Here is a 23,974-nt window from a genome sequence, read left to right on the forward strand (position 1 = left end):
ACATGCTCTTTTCTCTTCATATAGTTTAATAGCAGTAATTATTTCATAAATTATAGATTCTGTATTTGACATCGACTATGACCATCTGGGTCTCCTGAGCTCCACAAACCGTTTTAACCCACATAAACACCTCAAATGGCACCCTATATAGTAAAGCCCACTATAAGTAGAGCACTATATAGGGAATAGGGTGCCATTTGGGACGGAAATGCCCTATGTTAGTTACACAACTAGGCACTGTTACACATTCATACTCCTTGTGAAATAAATAACAAGCATTAAACACCAGACAGCAGTAGCCTATGTGTTCAGTACCGCCAAAGACATTACATATAGACCTGACATGATTCTCTGGCTGTCAACATAAAGAATCCTACTGTATGTCTAGTCTCAAATTGGCACCCTATTCCCTACATAGTGCACTACTTTAGACCAGAGCCCTGGTCAAAAGTAGTCCACAATATAGAGAATGGGGTGCCAATTTGGGACAGAATCTTGTTTTACATTTGAGCATTCTAGAACAATGACCCCATTAGTATGCAGGGACTGTTCTATCTTCTGTCTAAAACGGGACTTAGTCCCAAGTGGCACACCACCAGGCAATAAATAGTGCACTACAGAGGGTGCCATTTGGGACACAAATTAGGTAACTGGGTTCATGCACCAGATCTCATTATTACATGTCCCTTTGGAGGTAACTAGGTTAGTGTCCCAAATCGTACCCTATTCCATAGTGAACTACTTTTGACCAGGGATCCCAGGCCATTTAATATGATTCTACACCTTACATTTGTTTTCACGTTAGGCAAGGTGCTGTTATATAGAACGATTGTACACAATCAAAATCTACTCAGACCAGTGAAAGGTTAACAATGTTACACATTGAAATAATGGACAGAATGAATAGATTGTTATTCTCACCTCTCACCCCAGACAGCTGTTTGAAGGCTACATTCCAAGCAGGAGTATAACGGTATCAGAGTACTAAGGCCAGTCCAGAAGAGGGCAGTATATCTTAGTAAAACCAGTGGGAACAAAGAGAACCCTGTGCAGCAGTGGTTCTAGGTGTAGATCCTGGTCCTGGTTGTGGCAGGAACAACTAGTATCCAATAAGTGTAAAAACCACACTAGAAATGTTTTTCTTTAAGACCACGTTGCTTACTTTCTGATTCTGGAGTCCTAGGATTTTCTTGTTTATATTCTTAAAAACAGAGTCACATTATAAACCAAATTCCAAGGTACTTTATATGATGTATTTAATCCAACCAGTAAATGTTTATTTTGGTTTACAGTACACAGTGTGATGCACAAAAGAAGAAAGTAATATATGTACAGGACACTTCTACTATGACAGACAGACAGAGAGAGAGGTGGTTGCATGCAGGCTGCAGATATCTATTAAAGTCCAGGTCGAGTCGGTGACCAACAGGCAGTGTGGTGTTGTTGTGGTGTTGTTGTGGTGTTGTGACAAACAGGCAGTGGGTTTGTTGAAAGGGACTGGTATGGAAGTCCGTAATACACTGGCTTCACCACCACAACGGTAGGTCTTCATATCTGTCAGGAGAAACAAGCAAAGTGTTCATTTATGTTGGGCCATTATTATGTTGGCATTGACTAATAACTAATTGACTACTGCTGTGTCTGTTATTCTCAAATGCACAATATACTATAGCCTATAGGTTATAGTGGATCAATAAACAATGAGGAAACGCATCTCTGACGGTATAAAACTACTTAAAACAAAAATAATGGATTAGATGTAGGCTACTAATCCCCACCCCCAAAAAGATGATGGCTAAAGCTGATCATTCTGAGGACAGGTATATCGGTATCCTTGGTATGTTTTTACACCCACCTTCCATAGCTTGCTAGTGGGACGCTCTCTGTGCTCTCCCTCTGTAGCAGGTCAGAGAACACTGTATCAGGGCTAGATCTTTTCCCATACCTGAGAGAGGTAAAGAAAAAGTCAAAGAAAACAGGAAAACAGGTTTTATTGCAACCCTTTATTTCCTTCAAAGTTAAACCTTATATGAAATACAGATATTTTGTGAAAGGTAACAAAACAGAAGCATCATCATCAGAACCACTTTGGAAATAAGTGTTTTTCAAGTGTTATCTTCTGGGATCAAATGCACATCTTGTTGAATGTATGCATTTAATGGTTTACCCAAAAGAATAATAATAATCTTCATCATATGCTGTATCTTCCCATCACCAGATGAAGAACTCACCGCTGTCGAGTGATTTGGTTGATGTAGTGTCTGAGTGCAGAGAAGTACTTGGCGAAGTCCTCGACAGGTGCATCTTCTGCGGGAATGACAGGTTTGGATGGATACGCGTCCATCAGAGTGGACATGCATACCAGCGAGTACACCGCCAGCAATCCCAGAGACATCGCTGCGTTAGGGCGCATCTAAACCACACAAAAGCGCAGAGAATCAAACTAGAAAACAAATGCACTGTGACTGTGCTCCTGTCCTTAGTTCATAATGTAGCCAATAAAATGCAATCATTTTTATTTGCTACTGTGCGTAATAACTTGTAAAACCATAAAGCCAACGACACCTTGTTATCCAAAACAATATTCCATCATCTTTAATAACCAACTGAAAAAATATGAACCAACTCTGAAAATATAAATGTGCAGAAAACAAGGTTTTCCATGAGAACAAATATTTTCTTTAGTAATTCAATCAAGAACAACTTTACAAAACCCTGGAAGTCGATACAAAGGCAAATAGTCAGCGACAGAAAAGTGCTTTTTACTCACTTTATTTTGTGAAGACTGGAGATGGTTTCGTTGAATGACTGTTCTGTGCTCGCAACTGTCTTTGGCAGCAAGCATCCTGGGAGTTTTATATCTGTGGCATGGAGCGCATTTGGAGGAGGAGAGGGGAGGGTGCCCAAAAGAACACATAAGTAATGTTCACCTCAGACTGCAAGGAAAATAATTCAGGGATGGGTAATAGCACTCTGACAAACGTTAAACCAGGATATATATATATATATATATATATATATATATATATATATATATATGCCTACTTAACTAGTCATCAGTGTTTGACATGAAAATACTGATTTCATGTTGAGATTTAAAGTAAGGAAATGTGTCATTGTCATCGACAGCTTTTATTTGGGTGTGTAATCAAATGTCTGGACGGACATCTGAATAATGTCGCATACCAAATCAATCATTTGTCAACTGTAGGCTGAGTAGAATCCTCTTTGAAGAGACGTAAACTTGTTAAGAGCATCACATCCATAGGAAACTAAATATTTGCGATGAGTCACTAAAAACTTTGCTCAACCATGCCATCGACCTCTGACAACTGCAATTTATGTTATGATAAGCAATGCCAGTGGAAGTCCATGTCTCAATAATGAGCTTCCATTGAAAGGCTCTCTGGAATATGGATGTACCCAGATTCAAGTCTGAATCCAGATAGCATGTACTGAATACTTCAGAAACTGTGCTATAGCCGGAATTTAAAATGGATTCAATTTAGATTGTGTCGCTGATCTACAGTTGAAGTCGGAAGTTTACATACACTTAGGTTGGGGTCATTAAAACTCGTTTTTCAACCACTCCACAAATTTCTTGTTAACAAACTATAGTTTTGACAAGTCGTTTAGGACATCTACTTTGTGCATGACAAGTCATTTTTCCAACAATTGTTTACAGACAGATTATTTCACTTATAATTCACTGTATCACAATTCCAGTGGGTCAGAAGTTTACATACACTAAGTTGACTGTGCCTTTAAATAGCTTGGAAAATTCCAGAAAATTATGTCATGGTTTTAGAAGCTTCTGATATGCTAAATTACATAATTTGAGTCAATTGGAGGTGTACCTGTGGATGTATTTCAAGGCCTACCTTCAAACTCAGTGCCTCATTGCTTGACATCATGGGAAAATCAAAAGAAATCAGCCAAGACCTCAGAAAAAAAATAGTTGTAGACCTCCACAAGTCTGGTTGATCCTTGGGAGAAATTTCCAAACGCCTGAAGGTACCACGTTCATCTGTACAAGCAATAGTACGCAAGTATAAACACCATGGGACCACGCATCCTTCATACCGCTCAGGAAGGAGACATGTTCGGTCTCCTAGAGATTAACGTACCTTGGTGCGAAAAGTGCAAATCAATCCCAGAACAACAGCAAAGGACCTTGTGAAGATGCTGGAGGAAACAGGTACAAAAGTATCTATATCCACAGTAAAACGAGTCCTATATCGACATAACCTGAAAGGCCGCTCAGCAAGGAAGAAGCCACTGCTCCAAAACCACCATAAAAAAATCCAGACTACGGTTTGCAACTGCACATGGGGACAAAGATCATACTTTTTTGGAGAAATGTCCTCTGATCTGATGAAAGAAAAATAGAACTGTTTGGCCATAATGACTATCATTATGTTTGGAGGAAAAAGGGGGAGGCTTGCAAACCGAAGAATACCATCCCAACCGTGAAGCACGGGGGTGGCAGCATCATGTTGTGGGTGTGCTTTGCTGCAGGATAGATGGCATCATGAGGCAGGAAAATTGTGTGGATATATTGAAGCAACATCTCAAGACATCAGTCAGGAAGTTAAAGCTTGGTTGCAAATGGGTCTTTAGAATCGACAATGACCCCAAGCATACTTCCAAAGTAGTGGCAAAATGGCTTTAAGGACAACAAAGTCAAGCAATTGGAGTGGCCATCACAAAGCCCTGACCTCAATCCTGTAGAAAATTTTGTGGGCAGAACAGAAAAAGTGTGTGTGAGCAAGGAGGCTTACAAACCTGACTCAGTTACACCAGCTCTGTCAGGAGGAATGGGCCAAAAATCACCCAACTTATTGTGGGAAGCTTGTGGAAGGCTACCTGAAACGTTTGACCCAAGTTAAACAATTTAAAGGCAATGCTACCAAATACTAATTGAGTGGATGTAAACTTCTGACCCACTGGGAATGTGATGAAATAAAAGCATCTCTACTATTATTCTGACATTTCACATTCTTAAAATAAAGTGGTGATACTAACTGACCTAAGACAGGGAATTTTTATGAGGATTAAATGTCAGGAATTGTGAAAAACTGAGTTTAAATGTATTTGGCTAAGGCGTATGTAAACTTCCAACTTCAACTGTACACACACTAGCCCAAGATGTTAAAGTGGAATTATGTTTTTCGAAAAGTTGACTAATTAAAAATGGAAAACTGAAATGTATGTACGTGCCTTTTATAATAATCTAAGTAATAATCGTTGGCTCCAGTCTATTCAGTGAATCAATCCTTTAGAGACTTATTTTATGGTCATCAATATACTGCAAAAAAAATGAAGAAACCAATAATACATTTCCTGATCTAGAACATTCTCCCGTCTTTTCGCTCACATGATTGACTTTCCTGCATCTAGTCAGACAGGAGAGGAGTTTAGCTGCTTAGCCCTTGTGGCCTTCAGCAATTAAGAAGAGTTTAGCTGCTTTGCTCTTGTGGTCTTCAGTAATTATAATTGACCGTTAATATTGATGGACGTATCGGAGGGAGGATCAACTCCAAGGCAGCGTCCCAAATAGCACACTATTCCCATTGTAGTGCACTATGTAGGGAATAGGGTGCCATTGTAGTGCACTATGTAAGGAATAAGGTGCCATTTTGGATGCACCCCAAGCAGCTAGAGAAAGCAGCAAAGCAGGTTCATTACTTCCAGTGATCCCATCAGTTCATACCATAACATTATTTGGAGAATTTGCATAGTAAAAATCACATCAGTTTGTTTGATGAGGCAAGTCTGTCTACAGCTATACCCCAGACTGTATGTTATTTTACTATCACTGACACCAATATGGATAGCAGAGTATTACATTGGGATCACTGTGAATCATATTCCCTAGTCTGTATTCAGAGCTGTAACCTAATGCATCAGGAGTACATGTGTGAGTGAGGGCACAGCAGGTCACAGTGATCACAGATACGATCACAGCATGCTTTTCATCCAGTCCCTTGTTCACCTAAATGGATCTGTCCAGAAGAGAGATTGCTGTACAACTGCCAGAGTCCAGGCAGGGACAATGTCTTGAAGTGGATTTATAGTTTCAACGTTTCATTTAAAAAGAGTGCCCACTTTGAGATAACTGCTTGCCTGACAAGCTCTTCATGGTTTTCCACTAGAAAACCACTGATGCTTATCTTGAATCGACTGATGGTTCATTTGTTCATTTTGCATTAAAATGTGTTTATGAAAAATATGTCCCAGTGGTTCTGGTGAATGGAGAATTTAGTTCTGTTAGTTTAAAACACTAAAAGGGACAAGAAGTGTATTTTAAAACAGGCTGACAAGTCCTAACAGTAAAAAGTAGTGTTTACATGAACTGTCTGCTCATCTTCCTCCATCAGCCCTTCCTATTACAAAGTGAAGTTTATCAGAATGATGCATCTTCCAGGGGGATAGTGCCTCTTCCAAACACTGAATCACAACAACGTCCTGAGACTCCTACATACACCAACAGGGCAGCAGATAGCCTAGCGGTTAAGAGCATTGGGCCAGTAACTGAAAGATCGCTGGATTTGGAATCTCTAAGCAGACTAGGTGAAATCTGTCGATGCACTCTTGAGCAAGGAACTTAAACCTAATTGCTCTGGATAAGAGCATCTGCTAAAATGTAACAGCCATTACTTGGGACATGTTCAAAGTTGACCATGTGTAAAATAGCAACTTCTACCACATAAGATGCAAGCAATTCAAACAGCCACCCATTAGGCAAAAGGGCATAAAAGTATAGTTAGGTAAGGTTTTGTAAAGAACCGCTCCCGATGGACAGCCATTATTCCTCCTGAATAATTTACCTATCAATTTCAATGCAAGTCTACTCAAAGAAGATGGGCAGCAGTAGTCCTCTCTCACGGAAGCCTGATGTTCCACATCAGAACAACAAGGATTAAGGAAGTAACCATTCCCAGACAGGCAGAAGATGGGCAGCAGTAGTCCTCTCTCATGGAAGCCTGATGTTCCACATCAGAACAACAAGGATTAAGGAAGTAACCATTCCCAGACAGGCGGAAGATGGGCAGCAGTAGTCCTCTCTCATGGAAGCCTGATGTTCCACATCAGAACAACAAGGATTAAGGAAGTAACCATTCCCAGACAGGCAGAAGATGGGCAGCAGTAGTCCTCTCTCACGGAAGCCTGTTGTTCCACATCAGAACAACAAGGATTAAGGAAGTAACCATTCCCAGACAGGCAGAAGATGGGCAGCAGTAGTCCTCTCTCATGGAAGCCTGTTGTTCCACATCAGAACAACAAGGATTAAGGAAGTCATCACCACATAAGGACAAGCCCATATACACATCTGGCTCCATATGGAATGAGGCATTGAAGCAAAACAACTTTAGTATTTTTACTCCAGCAGTTTGGATATGAAATTAAATGATGAGAATGAGGCAAAAATACAATATGAACATTGTGTTTTGACAGATGGAAAATAGACCAAAAAAAAGGCCAACTTCTAATGAATACCTCTCCAAATTAAAGGACATTTGGAGAGTGCAAAACCATCAACCTGCAGTTCTGTAAAATAGGGGCACGTAGGGGGCACAAAAATCTGACCATAGTTTTCAACCAGTGAAGGGTGAGAAACATATAATGATAACAATTTTCTTTGGGGGAGCGTTTTCCAAGGGATTTTCAAAGATTTTACAGTAGATTGATGCTGACAACATCCCGATCAGGCAAGTCAGGAGACAGTCAGCAACAGAGCACAGAACTAGTGTTAAAGAGTACATAGCAGCAAAAACTCTAACTAACTTCTTAGAACTGAAAGCATTGTGCTGGTGGTGGTTCCTTTTGAGTTCTAAATGAGATCAGGTCCATACAGATCAGGTCCATCTCAGAACGGGTCTTTTATTTACTCTAGAAAGTGACAACTGCAAGACAGGATACCCCAACATAATCTAATTACTGAACAGAACATTTAAAAAGGAAAAGAATATACAGTTAAACAACATGATACTGTGCTTTTACATCAGCAGACTGACAAATATATTGTGCTTTTATATCGGCAGATCAACAAAACATTGTAGTATGAAGTAGTCTGGGTACTGGTCTGTTTAGCCATTATTCCACTTCTTGACATACTAAACCATCTTTGGCATGTCACGGAGTGGAATGTTAGCTAAACAGACGTTACCCAGGCTAGTATTAAAGTAAAACTGTCAACCAAACTATCCCAGTATGTACTGGTTACTGTACTAGCTCCTTGTTGCCTGGTTACTGGTCAGACAGGAAGTAGTCCTCAGCCAGGGTCTCAGCTGCAGTCAGTCTTCCAACACACACCAGCAGCTTAGACAGCAGGGCTTGGAGTCTGGCCTCCTGGCCAAGAGGATACACATCATCCTTTTAGCACTTTGTGATTGTCTTTCAATGGAAAGCGTGTTAAAAATGACATGTATTATTCTCCTAATTAAAACACATGGTAGACCTGCAGTTTGGGAGCAAAAATAAAATGCATTCTAAATGAATTGAAGCATGAAAAGGCTATCAGGGTTTCTGACCAGTTTCACTCCGCTGATATCCAGGGCCAGTCTTCCACTATCCAGATCCCCGTTGAACCCTGGGGCATGCAGCTGCAAACAGAGTTGTTGATGACAAAAAATAAATGGTATGGACCCAACTGCTTACTGAGAGCTTATTTTCAACAAGTCTATTGTTCACATCTCCTAGAGTTTCTCCGGATGAATAATCAATGTTATCATTAACTTTTGCTAATGATTTCTCCTGTATGACATGTCAGAGATTCCCTGAAACCCCTTAAAATACATATCAATTCCTGCTGTATTCCACTCTGTCCCAAAGCTGCTTGACCAGGAGCTATAGAGCCATCCATCTTGTGTTATACAGAGACCTGGGCTGATCTACAGAGAGGGCAACATGAAGGTATTTTACCCAGAACAGCAGGCAGCCGTAGGAGTACATGTCACAGGCTGGAGTAGGAGGTGTGCCTTGTGTCTGGCAGAGCTCTGGGGCCACCAGGCTGATAGAGCCGGCCACCATCCCACTGTCCATTGCCCTCTGTACCTGGAACCAACATGGTACATACAACCATGAAACAACCATACATGGCGCTCATTCAGACGGGTGTAAAAGAAACCAAGGTACATGAGATAGTTTATTTAAAATGGAGGGGGAAAACAGTTGTTTTTGTTTGACGAGAGAGATGTGGTAAGTTAGGGTTATGCTATACATTCATGTTTTTTGCATGTTATTTTTATATCTGAGAATTAACCAATGATATCAGGCCACACCCGGCCATGATTACAGACACCTGTGTGTCCTCTGGCACTGTACAAACTAGTGACCCACAGTGTCTGTCATTATACCCTGATGAAGACAGCTTGTCTGTTTAAACTAGTGACCCACAGTGTCTGTCATTATACCCTGATGAAGACAGCTTGTCTGTTTAAACTAGTGACCCGCAGTGTCTGTCATTATACCCTGATGAAGACAGCTTGTCTGTATAAACTAGTGACCCCCAGTGTCTGTCATTATACCCTGATGAAGACAGCTTGTCTGTTTAAACTAATGAGCCCCAGTGTCTGTCATTATACCCTGATGAAGTCAGCTTGTCTGTATAAACTAGTGACCCACAGTGTCTGTCATTATACCCTGATGAAGACAGCTTGTCTGTATAAACTAGTGACCCACAGTGTCTGTCATTATACCCTGATGAAGACAGCTTGTCTGTTTAAACTAGTGACCCACAGTGTCTGTCATTATACCCTGATGAAGACAGCTTGTCTGTATAAACTAGTGACCCACAGTGTCTGTCATTATACCCTGATGAAGACAGCTTGTCTGTATAAACTAGTGACCCACAGTGTCTGTCATTATACCCTGATGAAGACAGCTTGTCTGTTTAAACTAGTGACCCACAGTGTCTGTCATTATACCCTGATGAAGACAGCTTGTCTGTATAAACTAGTGACCCTGCAGTGTCTGTCATTATACCCTGATGAAGACAGCTTGTCTGTTTAAACTAGTGACCCGCAGTGTCTGTCATTATACCCTGATGAAGACAGCTTGTCTGTTTAAACTAGTCACCCGCAGTGTCTGTCATTATACCCTGATGAAGACAGCTTGTCTGTTTAAACTAGTGACCCGCAGTGTCTGTCATTATACCCTGATGAAGACAGCTTGTCTGTATAAACTAGTGACCCACAGTGTCTGTCATTATACCCTGATGAAGACAGCTTGTCTGTATAAACTAGTGACCCACAGTGTCTGTCATTATACCCTGATGAAGACAGCTTGTCTGTACAAACTAGTGACCCACAGTGTCTGTTATTATACCCTGATGAAGACAGCTTGTCTGTATAAACTAGTGACCCACAGTGTCTGTCATTATACCCTGATGAAGACAGCTTGTCTGTATAAACTAGTGACCCACAGTGTCTGTCATTATACCCTGATGAAGACAGCTTGTCTGTATAAACTAGTGACCCACAGTGTCTGTCATTATACCCTGATGAAGACAGCTTGTCTGTTTAAACTAGTGACCCACAGTGTCTGTCATTATACCCTGATGAAGACAGCTTGTCTGTTTAAACTAGTGACCCGCAGTGTCTGTCATTATACCCTGATGAAGACAGCTTGTCTGTTTAAACTAGTCACCCTGCAGTGTCTGTCATTATACCCTGATGAAGACAGCTTGTCTGTATAAACTAGTGACCCACAGTGTCTGTCATTATACCCTGATGAAGACAGCTTGTCTGTATAAACTAGTGACCCACAGTGTCTGTCATTATACCCTGATGAAGACAGCTTGTCTGTATAAACTAGTGACCCGCAGTGTCTGTCATTATACCCTGATGAAGACAGCTTGTCTGTATAAACTAGTGACCTGCAGTGTTTGTCATTATACCCTGATGAAGACAGCTTGTCTGTTTAAACTAGTCACCCGCAGTGTCTGTCATTATACCCTGATGAAGACAGCTTGTCTGTTTAAACTAGTGACCCACAGTGTCTGTCATTATACCCTGATGAAGACAGCTTGTCTGTTTAAACTAGTCACCCTGCAGTGTCTGTCATTATACCCTGATGAAGACAGCTTGTCTGTTTAAACTAGTGACCCGCAGTGTCTGTCATTATACCCTGATGAAGACAGCTTGTCTGTTTAAACTAGTGACCCCCAGTGTCTGTCATTATACCCTGATGAAGACAGCTTGTCTGTATAAACTAGTGACCCGCAGTGTCTGTCATTATACCCTGATGAAGACAGCTTGTCTGTTTAAACTAGTGACCCACAGTGTCTGTCATTATACCCTGATGAAGACAGCTTGTCTGTATAAACTAGTGACCCACAGTGTCTGTCATTATACCCTGATGAAGACAGCTTGTCTGTATAAACTAGTGACCCACAGTGTCTGTTATTATACCCTGATGAAGACAGCTTGTCTGTTTAAACTAGTGACCCGCAGTGTCTGTCATTATACCCTGATGAAGACAGCTTGTCTGTTTAAACTAGTCACCCACAGTGTCTGTCATTATACCCTGATGAAGACAGCTTGTCTGTTTAAACTAGTGACCCGCAGTGTCTGTCATTATACCCTGATGAAGACAGCTTGTCTGTTTAAACTAGTGACCCGCAGTGTCTGTCATTATACCCTGATGAAGACAGCTTGTCTGTATAAACTAGTGACCCACAGTGTCTGTCATTATACCCTGATGAAGACAGCTTGTCAGTCAAAACGTTGGTTATTAGGTTATTAAATTATTACATCTGAGCTCCTAGAGTGTGTGGCTCCTTTCATTTAAGTGTTCTACTCCCCTATCCAGCACCTCACCTAAACAGGTGTTCTACTCCGCTAGCCAGTACCTCTCCTAAACAGGTGTTCTACTCCGCTAGTCAGCACCTCTCCTAAACAGGTGTTCTACTCTGCTAGCCAGCACCTCTCCTAAACAGGTGTTCTACTCCGCTAGCCAGCACCTCACCTAAACAGGTGTTCTACTCCGCTAGCCAGCACCTCTCCTAAACAGGTGTTCTACTCTGCTAGCCAGCACCTCTCCTAAACAGGTGTTCTACTCTGCTAGCCAGCACCTCTCCTAAACAGGTGTTCTACTCCGCTAGCCAGCACCTCTCCTAAACAGGTGTTCTACTCTGCTAGCCAGCACCTCACCTAAACAGGTGTTCTATTCCGCTAGCCAGCACCTCACCTAAACAGGTGTTCTACTCTGCTAGCCAGCACCTCTCCTAAACAGGTGTTCTACTCCGCTATCCAGCACCTCTCCTAAACAGGTGTTCTACTCCGCTAGCCAGCACCTCTCCTAAACAGGTGTTCTACTCCGCTAGCCAGCACCTCTCCTAAACAGGTGTTCTACTCCGCTAGCCAGCACCTCTCCTAAACAGGTGTTCTACTCTGCTAGCCAGCACCTCTCCTAAACAGGTGTTCTACTCTGCTAGCCAGCACCTCTCCTAAACAGGTGTTCTACTCCGCTAGCCAGCACCTCTCCTAAACAGGTGTTCTACTCTGCTAGCCAGCACCTCACCTAAACAGGTGTTCTATTCCGCTAGCCAGCACCTCACCTAAACAGGTGTTCTACTCTGCTAGCCAGCACCTCTCCTAAACAGGTGTTCTACTCCGCTATCCAGCACCTCTCCTAAACAGGTGTTCTACTCCGCTAGCCAGCACCTCTCCTAAACAGGTGTTCTACTCCGCTAGCCAGCACCTCTCCTAAACAGGTGTTCTACTCTGCTAGCCAGCACCTCTCCTAAACAGGTGTTCTACTCTGCTAGCCAGCAACTCACCTAAACAGGTGTTCTACTCCGCTAGCCAGCACCTCTCCTAAACAGGTGTTCTACTCCTCTAGCCAGCACCTCACCTAAACAGGTGTTCTACTCTGCTAGCCAGCACCTCACCTAAACAGGTGTTCTACTCCGCTAGCCAGCACCTCACCTAAACAGGTGTTCTACTCCGCTAGCCAGCACCTCACCTAAAGAGGTGTTCTACTCCGCTAGCCAGCACCTCTACTAAACAGGTGTTCTACTCCGCTAGCCAGCACCTCTACTAAACAGATGTTCTACTCCGCTAGCCAGCACCTCACCTAAACAGGTGTTCTACTCTGCTAGCCAGCACCTCACCTAAACAGGTGTTCTACTCCGCTAGCCAGCACCTCACCTAAACAGGTGTTCTACTCCGCTAGCCAGTACCTCACCTAAACAGGTGTTCTACTCCGCTAGCCAGCACCTCTACTAAACAGGTGTTCTACTCCGCTAGCCAGCACCTCACCTAAACAGGTGTTCTACTACGCTAGCCAGCACCTCACCTAAACAGGTGTTCTACTCTGCTAGCCAGCACCTCACCTAAACAGGTGTTCTACTACGCTAGCCAGCACCTCACCTAAACAGGTGTTCTACTCCGCTAGCCAGCACCTCTACTAAACAGGTGTTCTACTCCGCTAGCCAGCACCTCACCTAAACAGGTGTTCTACTCTGCTAGCCAGCACCTCACCTAAACAGGTGTTCTACTCTGCTAGCCAGCACCTCACCTAAACAGGTGTTCTACTCTGCTAGCCAGCACCTCACCTAAACAGGTGTTCTACTACGCTAGCCAGCACCTCACCTAAACAGGTGTTCTACTCCGCTAGCCAGTACCTCTCCTAAACAGGTGTTCTACTCCGCTAGCCAGCACCTCACCTAAACAGGTGTTCTACTCCGCTAGCCAGCACCTCACCTAAACAGGTGTTCTACTCTGCTAGCCAGCACCTCGCCTAAACAGGTGTTCTACTCCGCTAGCCAGCACCTCGCCTAAACAGGTGTTCTACTCTGCCAGCACCTCTCCTAAACAGGTGTTCTACTCTGCCAGCACCTCTCCTAAACAGGTGTTCTACTCTGCTAGCCAGCACCTCTCCTAAACAGGTGTTCTACTCTGCTAGCCAGCACCTCTCCTAAACAGGTGTTCTACTCTGCTAGCCAGCACCTCACCTAAACAGGTGTTCTACTCCGCTAGCCAGCACCTCTCCTAAACAGGTGTTTTACTCTGCTAGCCAGCACCTCTCCTAAACAGGTGTTCTACTCTGCTAGCCAGCACCTCTCCTAAACAGGTGTTCTACTCTGCTAGCCAGCACCTCTCCTAAACAGGTGTTTTACTCTGCTAGCCAGCACCTCTCCTAAACAGGTGTTTTACTCTGCTAGCCAGCACCTCTCCTAAACAGGTGTTCTACTCTGCTAGCCAGCACCTCACCTAAACAGGTGTTCTACTCCGCTATCCAGCACCTCTCCTAAACAGGTGTTCTACTCTGCTAGCCAGCACCTCTCCTAAACAGGTGTTCTACTCTGCTAGCCAGCACCTCTCCTAAACAGGTGTTCTACTCCGCTATCCAGCACCTCCCCTAAACAGGTGTTCTACTCTGCTAGCCAGCACCTCTCCTAAACAGGTGTTCTACTCCGCTATCCAGCACCTCCCCTAAACAGGTGTTCTACTCTGCTAGCCAGCACCTCCCCTAAACAGGTGTTCTACTCTGCTAGCCAGCACCTCACCTAAACAGGTGTTCTACTCCGCTATCCAGCACCTCCCCTAAACAGGTGTTCTACTCTGCTAGCCAGCACCTCACCTAAACAGGTGTTCTACTCCGCTATCCAGCACCTCACCTAAACAGGTGTTCTACTCCGCTAGCCAGCACCTCACCTAAACAGGTGTTCTACTCCGCTATCCAGCACCTCTCCTAAACAGGTGTTCTACTCCGCTATCCAGCACCTCTCCTAAACAGGTGTTCTACTCTGCTAGCCAGCACCTCTCCTAAACAGGTGTTCTACTCCGCTAGCCAGCACCTCACCTAAACAGGTGTTCTACTCCTCTAGCGAGCACCTCCCCTAAACAGGTGTTCTACTCCGCTAGCCTGCACCTCACCTAAACAGGTGTTCTACTCTGCTAGCCAGCACCTCTCCTAAACAGGTGTTCTACTCCTCTAGCGAGCACCTCTCCTAAACAGGTGTTCTACTCCGCTATCCAGCACCTCTCCTAAACAGGTGTTCTACTCCGCTATCCAGCACCTCTCCTAAACAGGTGTGCGTTTCTTTCGCCTCCAAGTTAGGATTGAGGACAGGCGACTCACAGGAGTCTTTATGAAGTCGTAGTCTCCCACCATGCCTTGGTGTCGGTGGAGGACGAAGATGTTGTTGGGATTGAGGGAGGCATGGGTGACGCCTGCAGCGTGGAGGGCCCGGAGGCCCCTGGCCACGCCTCTCATCACCTTCACAGTCTCCTGATGGGAGAGACAGTACAGTAGGTCAATGTGTTATACTACCAGTGTCCTGATGGGAGAGACAGTACAGTAGGTCAATGTGTTATACTACCAGTCTCCTGATGGGAGAGACAGGACAGTAGGTCAATGTGTTATACTACCAGTCTCCTGATGGGAGAGACAGAACAGTAGGTCAATGTGTTATACTACCAGTCTCCTGATGGGAGAGACAGGACAGTAGGTCAATGTGTTATACTACCAGTCTCCTGATGGGAGAGACAGGACAGTAGGTCAATGTGTTATACTACCAGTCTCCTGATGGGAGAGACAGGACAGTAGGTCAATGTGTTATACTACCAGTCTCCTGATGGGAGAGACAGGACAGTAGGTCAATGTGTTATACTACCAGTCTCCTGATGGGAGAGACAGGACAGTAGGTCAATGTGTTATACTACCAGTGTCCTGATGGGAGAGACAGGACAGTAGGTCAATGTGTTATACTACCAGTCTCCTGATGGGAGAGACAGGACAGTAGGTCAATGTGTTATACTACCAGTCTCCTGATGGGAGAGACAGGACAGTAGGTCAATGTGTTATACTACCAGTCTCCTGATGGGAGAGACAGGACAGTAGGTCAATGTGTTATACTACCAGTCTCCTGATGGGAGAGACAGGACAGTAGGTCAATGTGTTATACTACCAGTCTCCTGATGGGAGAGACAGGACAGTAGGTCAATGTGTTATACTACCAGTCTCCTGATGGGAGAGACAGGACAGTAGGTCAATGTGTTATACTACCAGTCTCCTGATGGGAGAGACAGGACAGTAGGTCAATGTGTTATACTACCAGTCTCCTGATGGGAGAGACAGGACAGTAGGTCAATGTGTTATACTACCAGTCTCCTGATGGGAGAGACAGGACAGTAGGTCAATGTGTTATACTACTACAAAACAAGGGCATGTGAATAAGGTTCCAAAATTGCACGATTTTCCAGAAAACTCTGTTGGAAGAAGGGAAATCCAGGAATCCCCCAACCAAGATTTCTGGAAACCTGGGAATTTTGGGAGAGTTTTGTAACTCTAAACGTGAAATATGAGGAAGGTAGCCGAGAGAACTCACTGTGGCAGTTAGGGGTTTGGCAGCCTGAACAGCCCAGAGACTTCCATTGGGGAAGTATGGCACCATCACATAGGCAAGAGGGTCTGACTGAAAGAGAAGGGATCATAGTAAAACATACATCATGACAAATGGAGAACACGACCTCTAAAAGGCTCTGCCTGGTCAATCAGACATCTGAAGTGGCTGTACAACATTTACTACGATGTAGCCTCCATGGACTTCAGGGCTTTCATACTTCCCACGCTCAGGGGAGCAGAGCTGTTGGGAAGGAAGTTGTCAAGGAAGTGTGTGTGTTTATACAGGACGTAACGCCCTCACCTACTGTCAACCAATCATGTCAACGCAGAGCTAAACAGAGCCCTCTGCATTGTTACAACATTTGGGAGGCTCACGGCGATGCAGTACGGATCTTGACTTGGCCTCTGCACGCCTCAGGAGGCTCCGCAATTACATCACACCCTCCATGCGAAGCCTCCGACCGCATTTTCAGATCAAGTCAAGTTCCTCAGATCATGAAACATGTGGCTTGTAAGACAGGAAGACATATGAAGCTTAGTGACTGGGTCGAGACAGGGAAGCTGAGTGAGCAGTACCTTGCCAAAGAACAGTGCCAGAAGAGGGAGTATTCCAGTGTCAGTCTGGCTCTCCCGCTGCGTCCTGGTTCTGTGAAACTGGGTGGTTCTCTCCAACACTCTGGCCTCTGCCTCCTCATTCACAGTGTAACCCTGACAGGGAAACCAGACACAAACCACCAATAAGGATAACAGCTAAACCTCTGTCAAAAGACCAGGGTCTCTCAGTTGGCACTAAACGTGATCAAAACATCTTTAAAACAGGAGCAGTAATACCTGAACATGTTCAAAAAGAACAACCATTCTGTTTCAAAATGTTTGCTCACATTTAGGCCTGACAGGGTTCCACATTTACACAATGTTTTTAACCTGTAAGGCTAACTCCCGAATTGCACCCTATTCCCTATATAGTGCACTACTTTTAACCAGAGCTCTATGGGGACCTAGTCAAAAGTAGTGCACTATATAGAGAATAGGGTGCTATTTGGGACGTAGCCCTAAAAAGGTGTGTGAAAAAGGGTTTACCTTGAGTATGACCCTCTGTCCCTGGAACTCAGTACAGACCAGAGGCCTGCGTCCACTCAGCTCCTTCATGGGCTCAGCGTCAAACATGTTCCTGTCCAGACTCTTCACCACCAGACCTCCAGAGCTCTGCACACACACACACACACACGGTTGTGGTCATCATACTCACATCTGTGAAATACGTAGGTGCTGCTTATAATACATACATGATGAGAACATGGTAATTAGGAACACACACTGAAATAATACTAGACACATTGACAGATTTCCACTAGGGGATAGTACTGCAGCACAATGTGACCATGTCCTGTTTTCCATATGGTCTTGTACAGAGGTATAGTTGGATCAGTCAGGACTCCGGTTGTGTCTCACCATGTGGCTGTGGATGTCTGCCTCAGGGTAGAGCAGGGGGAGCTCAGGACAGCAGCCTTCAGCCAGAGCACTGAGCTTCATCTACAACTCAAACATGACACAGCTATTAGGGAGGGGTGTGATGAGAAGTGTGGAAGTGTTCCCGGACTTAGTTGGAACACAGAATTAGAATGACAGAACATAAATGACAGAACATATAAATGACAGAATTAGAATGACAGAACATATAAATGACAGAATTAGAATGACAGAGCATATAAATGACAGAACATATAAAGGACAGAATTAGAATGACAGAGCATATAAATGACAGAACATATAAAGGACAGAATTACAATGACAGAATTAGAATGACAGAACATAAATGACAGTATTAGAATGACAGAACATAAATGACAGAATTAGAATGACAGAACATAAATGACAGAATTAGAATGACAGAACATAAATGACAGAATTAGAATGACAGAACATAAATGACAGAATTAGCATGACAGAACATAAATGACAGAATTAGAATGACAGAACATAAATGACAGGATTAGAATGACAGAACATAAATGACAGGATTAGAATGACAGAACATAAATGACAGAATTAGAATGACAGAACATAAATGACAGAACATAAATGACAGAATTAGAATGACAGAACATAAATGACAGAATTAGAATGACAGAACATAAATGACTGAATTAGAATGACAGAACATAAATGACAGAATTAGAATGACAGAACATAAAATGACAGAATTAGAATGACAGAACATAAATGACAGGATTAGAATGACAGAACATAAATGACAGGATTAGAATGACAGAATTAGAATGACAGAACATAAATGACAGGATTAGAATGACAGAACATAAATGACAGAATTAGAATGATGGAAAGATGTTGGAACATGTAACGTACATATTCTTTTCTTTCTTGACCGATTTCTTGGAAAAGAGTGTTTCTGGTCTCAGCGATCTCTTCCTTCTTCTTCAGAATCTCTGTTAGGTCAAAATCTTCAGCCTGACAGGAGAAACCATTAATAACCCTCCCTTTCCTATATTACCACTCTCCTCACTACTGCATTGACAGGAAATCATTCAGCCATTATAACTATACAAACTGAGCACATGAGCTGGGTGTCCTCCGCAGACAAACCAGCTGTTCTGGGACTGTGTTCCAAGCAGCATCCTATAGGCTTGGCCGGTATACCGTATACCGGGGTATTTGGAAATGGCCACAGATTGGTTTTTCAATACCGTTCAAACTATTTGGTCATCTACAGCATGTTTAGCCATAGTATTAGTCCAGAGCAGTCTGGTCAAAGTCTGTGCTTTTGTACATATTTTAGTGATAGGACGATGTTATTTACTGGAAGTTGAAGTGTTTCAATACATGTTTATATTTGTAGCTACTTAGATAAATACCTGCAGTCAACTTGTGCAATACGTTAGGAGATAAAGCAGATCGCGTTGATCATTTCACCTGTCACATTATGAAGCTCACCGTAGTTCCCCAGAACAGTTGAGACAGTCACGTGTTTGTTTGTTTGTAAATAGCACAACAGGAGAAAGCGGGAGTAGGTGAGTCCAGCTTTGTGTTCACAGGGGTCATTGTTTTATATTGAAAGTCATTTTGGTTTTCGCTTCAATAGTGATCAGGGACATGCAACTATAGTTTTCCTTCACGGAAAATACATTAGTGCAACACATTCAGCAGAAAATACATTAGTGCAACACATTCAGCAGAAAATACATTAGTGCAACACATTCAGCAGAAAATACATTAATGCAACACATTCAGCAGAAAATACATTAGTGCAACACATTCAGCAGAAAATACATTAATGCAACACATTCAGCAGAAAATACATTAATCCAACACATTCAGCAGAAAATAGCTTAATTTACAACATTCAGCAGAAAATACATGAATGTATCACATTCAGCAGAAAATACATTAATGCAACACATTCAGCAGAAAATACATTAGTGCAACACATTCAGCAGAAAATACATTAGTGCAACACATTCAGCAGAAAATAGCTTAATTTACAACATTCAGCAGAAAATAGCTTAATTTACAACAGAAGTGCCACACTATTTGGCTGGCAGCCACACAAGTAAATGAGCTTACAATGGAAAAGCAAGGTATTTTTTGTTGTTGCAAACAACGATGCATGGCCATTATATTTCTAATGTTTATCATAGAAAGAATGTAGCCAGCTAAATGTCCTTATGTTTTGTTTTAATCTTGCATTTTAATGGTGAAAAATGGCTGGCTACACTGAGAAAAGTACCGGTGAAAAGTAGCTCCACGTCAGTCAGAGCGCTGTCTGCTGATAGAATGATGGAGAACAGTAGCTCCACATCAGTCAGAGAGCTGTCTGCTGATAGAATGATGGAGAACAGTAGCTCCACATCAGTCAGAGTGCTGTCTGCTGATAGAATGATGGAGAACAGTAGCTACACATCAGTCAGAGAGCTGTCTGCTGATAGAATGATGGAGAACAGTAGCTCCACATCAGTCAGAGAGCTGTCTGCTGATAGAATGATGGAGAACAGTAGCTCCACATCAGTCAGAGCGTTGTCTGCTGATAGAATGATGGAGAACAGTAGCTACACATCAGTCAGAGAGCTGTCTGCTGATAGAATGATGGAGAACAGTAGCTCCACATCAGTCAGAGCGCTGCCTGCTGATAGAATGATGGAGAACAGTAGCTCCACATCAGTCAGAGAGCTGTCTGCTGATAGAATGATGGAGAACAGTAGCTCCACATCAGTCAGAGAGCTGTCTGCTGATAGAATGATGGAGAACAGTAGCTCCACATCAGTCAGAGAGCTGTCTGCTGATAGAATGATGGAGAACAGTAGCTACACATCAGTCAGAGAGCTGTCTGCTGATAGAATGATGGAGAACAGTAGCTCCACATCAGTCAGAGAGCTGTCTGCTGATAGAATGATAGAGAACAGTAGCTCCACATCAGTCAGAGAGCTGTCTGCTGATAGAATGATGGAGAACAGTAGCTCCACATCAGTCAGAGCGCTGTCTGCTGATAGAATGATGGAGAACAGTAGCTCCACATCAGTCAGAGTGCTGTCTGCTGATAGAATGATGGATAACAGTAGCTCCACATCAGTCAGAGAGCTGTCTGCTGATAGAATGATGGAGAACAGTAGCTCCACATCAGTCAGAGCGCTGCCTGCTGATAGAATGATGGAGAACAGTAGCTCCACATCAGTCAGAGCGCTGTCTGCTGATAGAATGATGGAGAACAGTAGCTCCACATCAGTCAGAGAGCTGTCTGCTGATAGAATGATGGAGAACAGTAGCTCCACATCAGTCAGAGAGCTGTCTGCTGATAGAATGATGGAGAACAGTAGCTCCACATCAGTCAGAGAGCTGTCTGCTGATAGAATGATGGAGAACAGTAGCTCCACATCAGTCAGAGAGCTGTCTGCTGATAGAATGATGGAGAACAGTAGCTCCACATCAGTCAGAGTGCTGTCTGCTGATAGAATGATGGAGAACAGTAGCTCCACATCAGTCAGAGAGCTGTCTGCTGATAGAATGATGGAGAACAGTAGCTCCACATCAGTCAGAGAGCTGTCTGCTGATAGAATGATGGAGAACAGTAGCTCCACATCAGTCAGAGCGCTGTCTGCTGATAGAATGATGGAGAACAGTAGCTCCACATCAGTCAGAGCGCTGTCTGCTGATAGAATGATGGAGAACAGTAGCTACACATCACTCAGAGTGCTGTCTGCTGATAGAATGATGGAGAACAGTAGCTCCACATCAGTCAAAGCGCTGTCTGCTGATAGAATGCCCATTCCTGAATTCTCATCCGAGTGGAGAAGCGCAACTGAAGAATGAAATTAGTTTGATGCCGAACAGAAATTACAATAAGAAGCATTTTAGATCTGCGTTTACAATGAGATATGAGATTGATATTTTTTCCCCCTGAGTGAAAAGCATAGAATTCTGCATTAGGGTGACCCTTAAGTTTAACTAGCTAGTTATCTAAGTAAATGGCTGAATTAATAAGGAAATGGGGCATCATATTGTGTTAGCTTTCTGCCCTGTTTGACAAGTCAAAGCCCTTTGGATGAGTTATCTGTACAAGTGCAGCTTGATTTATGAGGGCCATGGTCAAAAGTAGTGCACTAAATAGACTTCCTAGTCTCTCACCTCCTCCAGACTGGCCTCCTCCACCTGTCTCCACCTCAGCTGAGCCCTCAGGCTGCGGATACGTTTCTTCACAGAGAACAGAGAGTCTGGAGTCGGGCTAGCATTCTGCCACTGTAGCATCTCACCCTTAAACTGAATAGAACACAAACTGAATAGAACACAAACTGAATGCAACAAACTGAATAGAACACAAACTGAATGCAACAAACTGAATAGAACACAAACTGAATAGAACACAAACTGAATAGAACACAAACTGAATGCAACAAACTGAATAGAACACAAACTGAATGCAACAAACTGAATAGAACACAAACTGAATAGAACACAAACTGAATAGAACACAAACTGAATAGAACATCCTTGATAAGAAAATATGAGTTTGAGCGAAATAAGAGCTCCAGTCTGCTAGTGTTCTGACACAGCAGAAAGAGAAGCTATATGGTTAAAGACAAACAGCAAGATCTACTCAGATTAGGGTCGCAACATTAAGGGAACTTTTGGGTTTTCCAGAAATCTTGGATGGATGATTCCGGATTTCCTGCATATTCCCTCACAATTCTGGGAATCTTCCAACCTTGATTTCTGGAAAATCTGGTAATTAAACACTTTAAACATTAAAACAATTCTCTCACCTTTGTGTTCAGCAGATATTTCTCCATAATGTCACTCAGCAGACTCTGTTCACTCTGGATGTGCTGCATGACTTTGTGGAAAGCGTTGGACACTACCTTGGTCTCATGGTTGTTCTGCTCCTGTTGAGTAAACAAATAAGTCAACACCAACAAACAAACAGTAAAGAACACGATGAGCTAATGCCGTGTTGAAAATAACTGGGAACTCTCCGACTTCAGTGTGTTTAGGACAACTGGGAAATCTCCGACTTCAGTGTGTTTAGGACAACTGGGAACTCTCCGACTTCAGTGTGTTCAGGACAACTGGGAACTCTCCGACTTCAGTGTGTTCAGGACAACTGGGAACTCTCTGACTACAGTGTGTTCAGGACAACTGGGAAATCTCCGACTTCAGTGTGTTTAGGACAACTGGGAAATCTCCGACTTCAGTGTGTTCAGGACAACTGGGAAATCTCCGACTTCAGTGTGTTCAGGACAACTGGGAAATCTCTGACTTCAGTGTGTTCAGGACAACTGGGAACTCTCCGACTTCAGTGTGTTTAGGACAACTGGGAACTCTCCGACTTCAGTGTGTTTAGGACAACTGGGAACTCTCCGACTTCAGTGTGTTTAGGACAACTGGGAAATCTCCGACTTCAGTGTGTTTAGGACAACTGGGAACTCTCCGACTTCAGTGTGTTTAGGACAACTGGGAAATCTCCGACTTCAGTGTGTTTAGGACAACTGGGAACTCTCCGACTTCAGTGTGTTTAGGACAACTGGGAACTCTCCGACTTCAGTGTGTTTAGGACAACTGGGATTTCCCAGTTTCCCAGTTGTCCTAAACACAGTGTGTTTAGGACAACTGGGAGCTCGGGGTGGGGTGGGGGGACCAGCTAGTAGTTTTGAACGGTCATCCAACTCAGAATTCCAAGTCAGGAAACTCTGCCATCTTTCTAAAGCACCAACTTTCCGACCTGAAGATCACTGACGTCATGTTTCCCAGTTGTCTTCAAAGCACCATAAGACTCACTGACATGTAGGGGTGGACAGATGAAATATGGGCCCTGGTCAAAAGTAGTGAACTATAAAAAAGGGAATAGGGTGCCATTTGGGATGCAACCAAACTCACCCCGACTGACAGGGGAGAGTCCAGCTCCTTGGCCACGTTGATCTCTGCCTGCTTCAGCAGCTCATTCACTCCGTCCACTATGTCATTCACTCCCACCACTGTCTTAGCTGACAGGCAGAAAAACTGAAGGGACATTGGAGGATTAGGATTTCCCAGACAAGCCCAATGCTTAACTCAAAAACCTTTTCAATGGAGAAACTCGATTGAACATGTTTCTTAGTCCACGACTAGGCTT

The 23,974-nt window shown here is 43.4% G+C and overlaps 2 protein-coding genes across 3 annotated transcripts in view; both read right to left on the reverse strand.

Moving 5' to 3' along the window:
* Nucleotides 1-1,248: 1,248 nt before the first annotated feature.
* Nucleotides 1,249-2,987, reverse strand: LOC115187794 (pro-neuropeptide Y-like). 2 transcript variants are annotated; one of them, XM_029746836.1, is made up of 4 exons: nucleotides 2,771-2,987; nucleotides 2,232-2,413; nucleotides 1,856-1,945; nucleotides 1,249-1,554 (listed from the first exon to the last, which is right to left on the reverse strand). In XM_029746836.1, exons 1-4 carry the CDS (start codon nucleotides 2,915-2,917, stop codon nucleotides 1,527-1,529), a joined length of 447 nt encoding a protein of 148 aa, XP_029602696.1. In that variant the 5' UTR covers nucleotides 2,918-2,987; the 3' UTR covers nucleotides 1,249-1,526. The 2 variants fall into 2 exon arrangements, with proteins under 2 accessions (XP_029602696.1, XP_029602698.1); XM_029746838.1 differs by lacking the exon at nucleotides 2,771-2,987 and having other exon boundaries at nucleotides 2,232-2,703.
* Nucleotides 2,988-7,863: 4,876 nt separating this feature from the next.
* The window catches only part of LOC115187702 (serine/threonine-protein kinase 31-like), a 39,711-nt gene continuing 23,600 nt past the window's right edge, over nucleotides 7,864-23,974 (reverse strand). Inside the window, exons 8-19 of the mRNA XM_029746693.1 lie at nucleotides 23,740-23,862; nucleotides 22,629-22,748; nucleotides 21,994-22,125; nucleotides 18,724-18,825; nucleotides 17,809-17,889; nucleotides 17,437-17,562; nucleotides 16,933-17,064; nucleotides 16,340-16,426; nucleotides 15,091-15,240; nucleotides 8,926-9,057; nucleotides 8,535-8,606; nucleotides 7,864-8,352 (exon numbers count right to left, since the gene is read on the reverse strand). Coding sequence (XP_029602553.1) covers nucleotides 8,251-8,352; nucleotides 8,535-8,606; nucleotides 8,926-9,057; nucleotides 15,091-15,240; nucleotides 16,340-16,426; nucleotides 16,933-17,064; nucleotides 17,437-17,562; nucleotides 17,809-17,889; nucleotides 18,724-18,825; nucleotides 21,994-22,125; nucleotides 22,629-22,748; nucleotides 23,740-23,862 — 1,359 coding nt within the window. The 3' untranslated portion in view covers nucleotides 7,864-8,250. The remainder of the gene's footprint in view (nucleotides 8,353-8,534; nucleotides 8,607-8,925; nucleotides 9,058-15,090; nucleotides 15,241-16,339; nucleotides 16,427-16,932; nucleotides 17,065-17,436; nucleotides 17,563-17,808; nucleotides 17,890-18,723; nucleotides 18,826-21,993; nucleotides 22,126-22,628; nucleotides 22,749-23,739; nucleotides 23,863-23,974) is intronic.

This window comes from Salmo trutta, unplaced genomic scaffold (genome assembly GCF_901001165.1).
Source record: "Salmo trutta unplaced genomic scaffold, fSalTru1.1, whole genome shotgun sequence".
In the NCBI taxonomy this organism is placed as follows: Eukaryota; Metazoa; Chordata; class Actinopteri; order Salmoniformes; family Salmonidae; genus Salmo; species Salmo trutta.

What these genes read in the sequence shown, in the direction of transcription:
- LOC115187794 (XM_029746836.1), bottom strand. Translation starts at nt 2,917, where the DNA reads ATGTGTTCTTTTGGGCACCCTCCCCTCTCCTCCTCCAAATGCGCTCCA. An exon ending in TCCAGTCTTCACAAAATAAA is followed by an intron (nt 2,414 to 2,770) that starts GTGAGTAAAAAG and finishes TGTGTGGTTTAG; the next exon opens with ATGCGCCCTAACGCAGCGAT. An exon ending in AACCAAATCACTCGACAGCG is followed by an intron (nt 1,946 to 2,231) that starts GTGAGTTCTTCA and finishes TACCTCTCTCAG; the next exon opens with GTATGGGAAAAGATCTAGCC.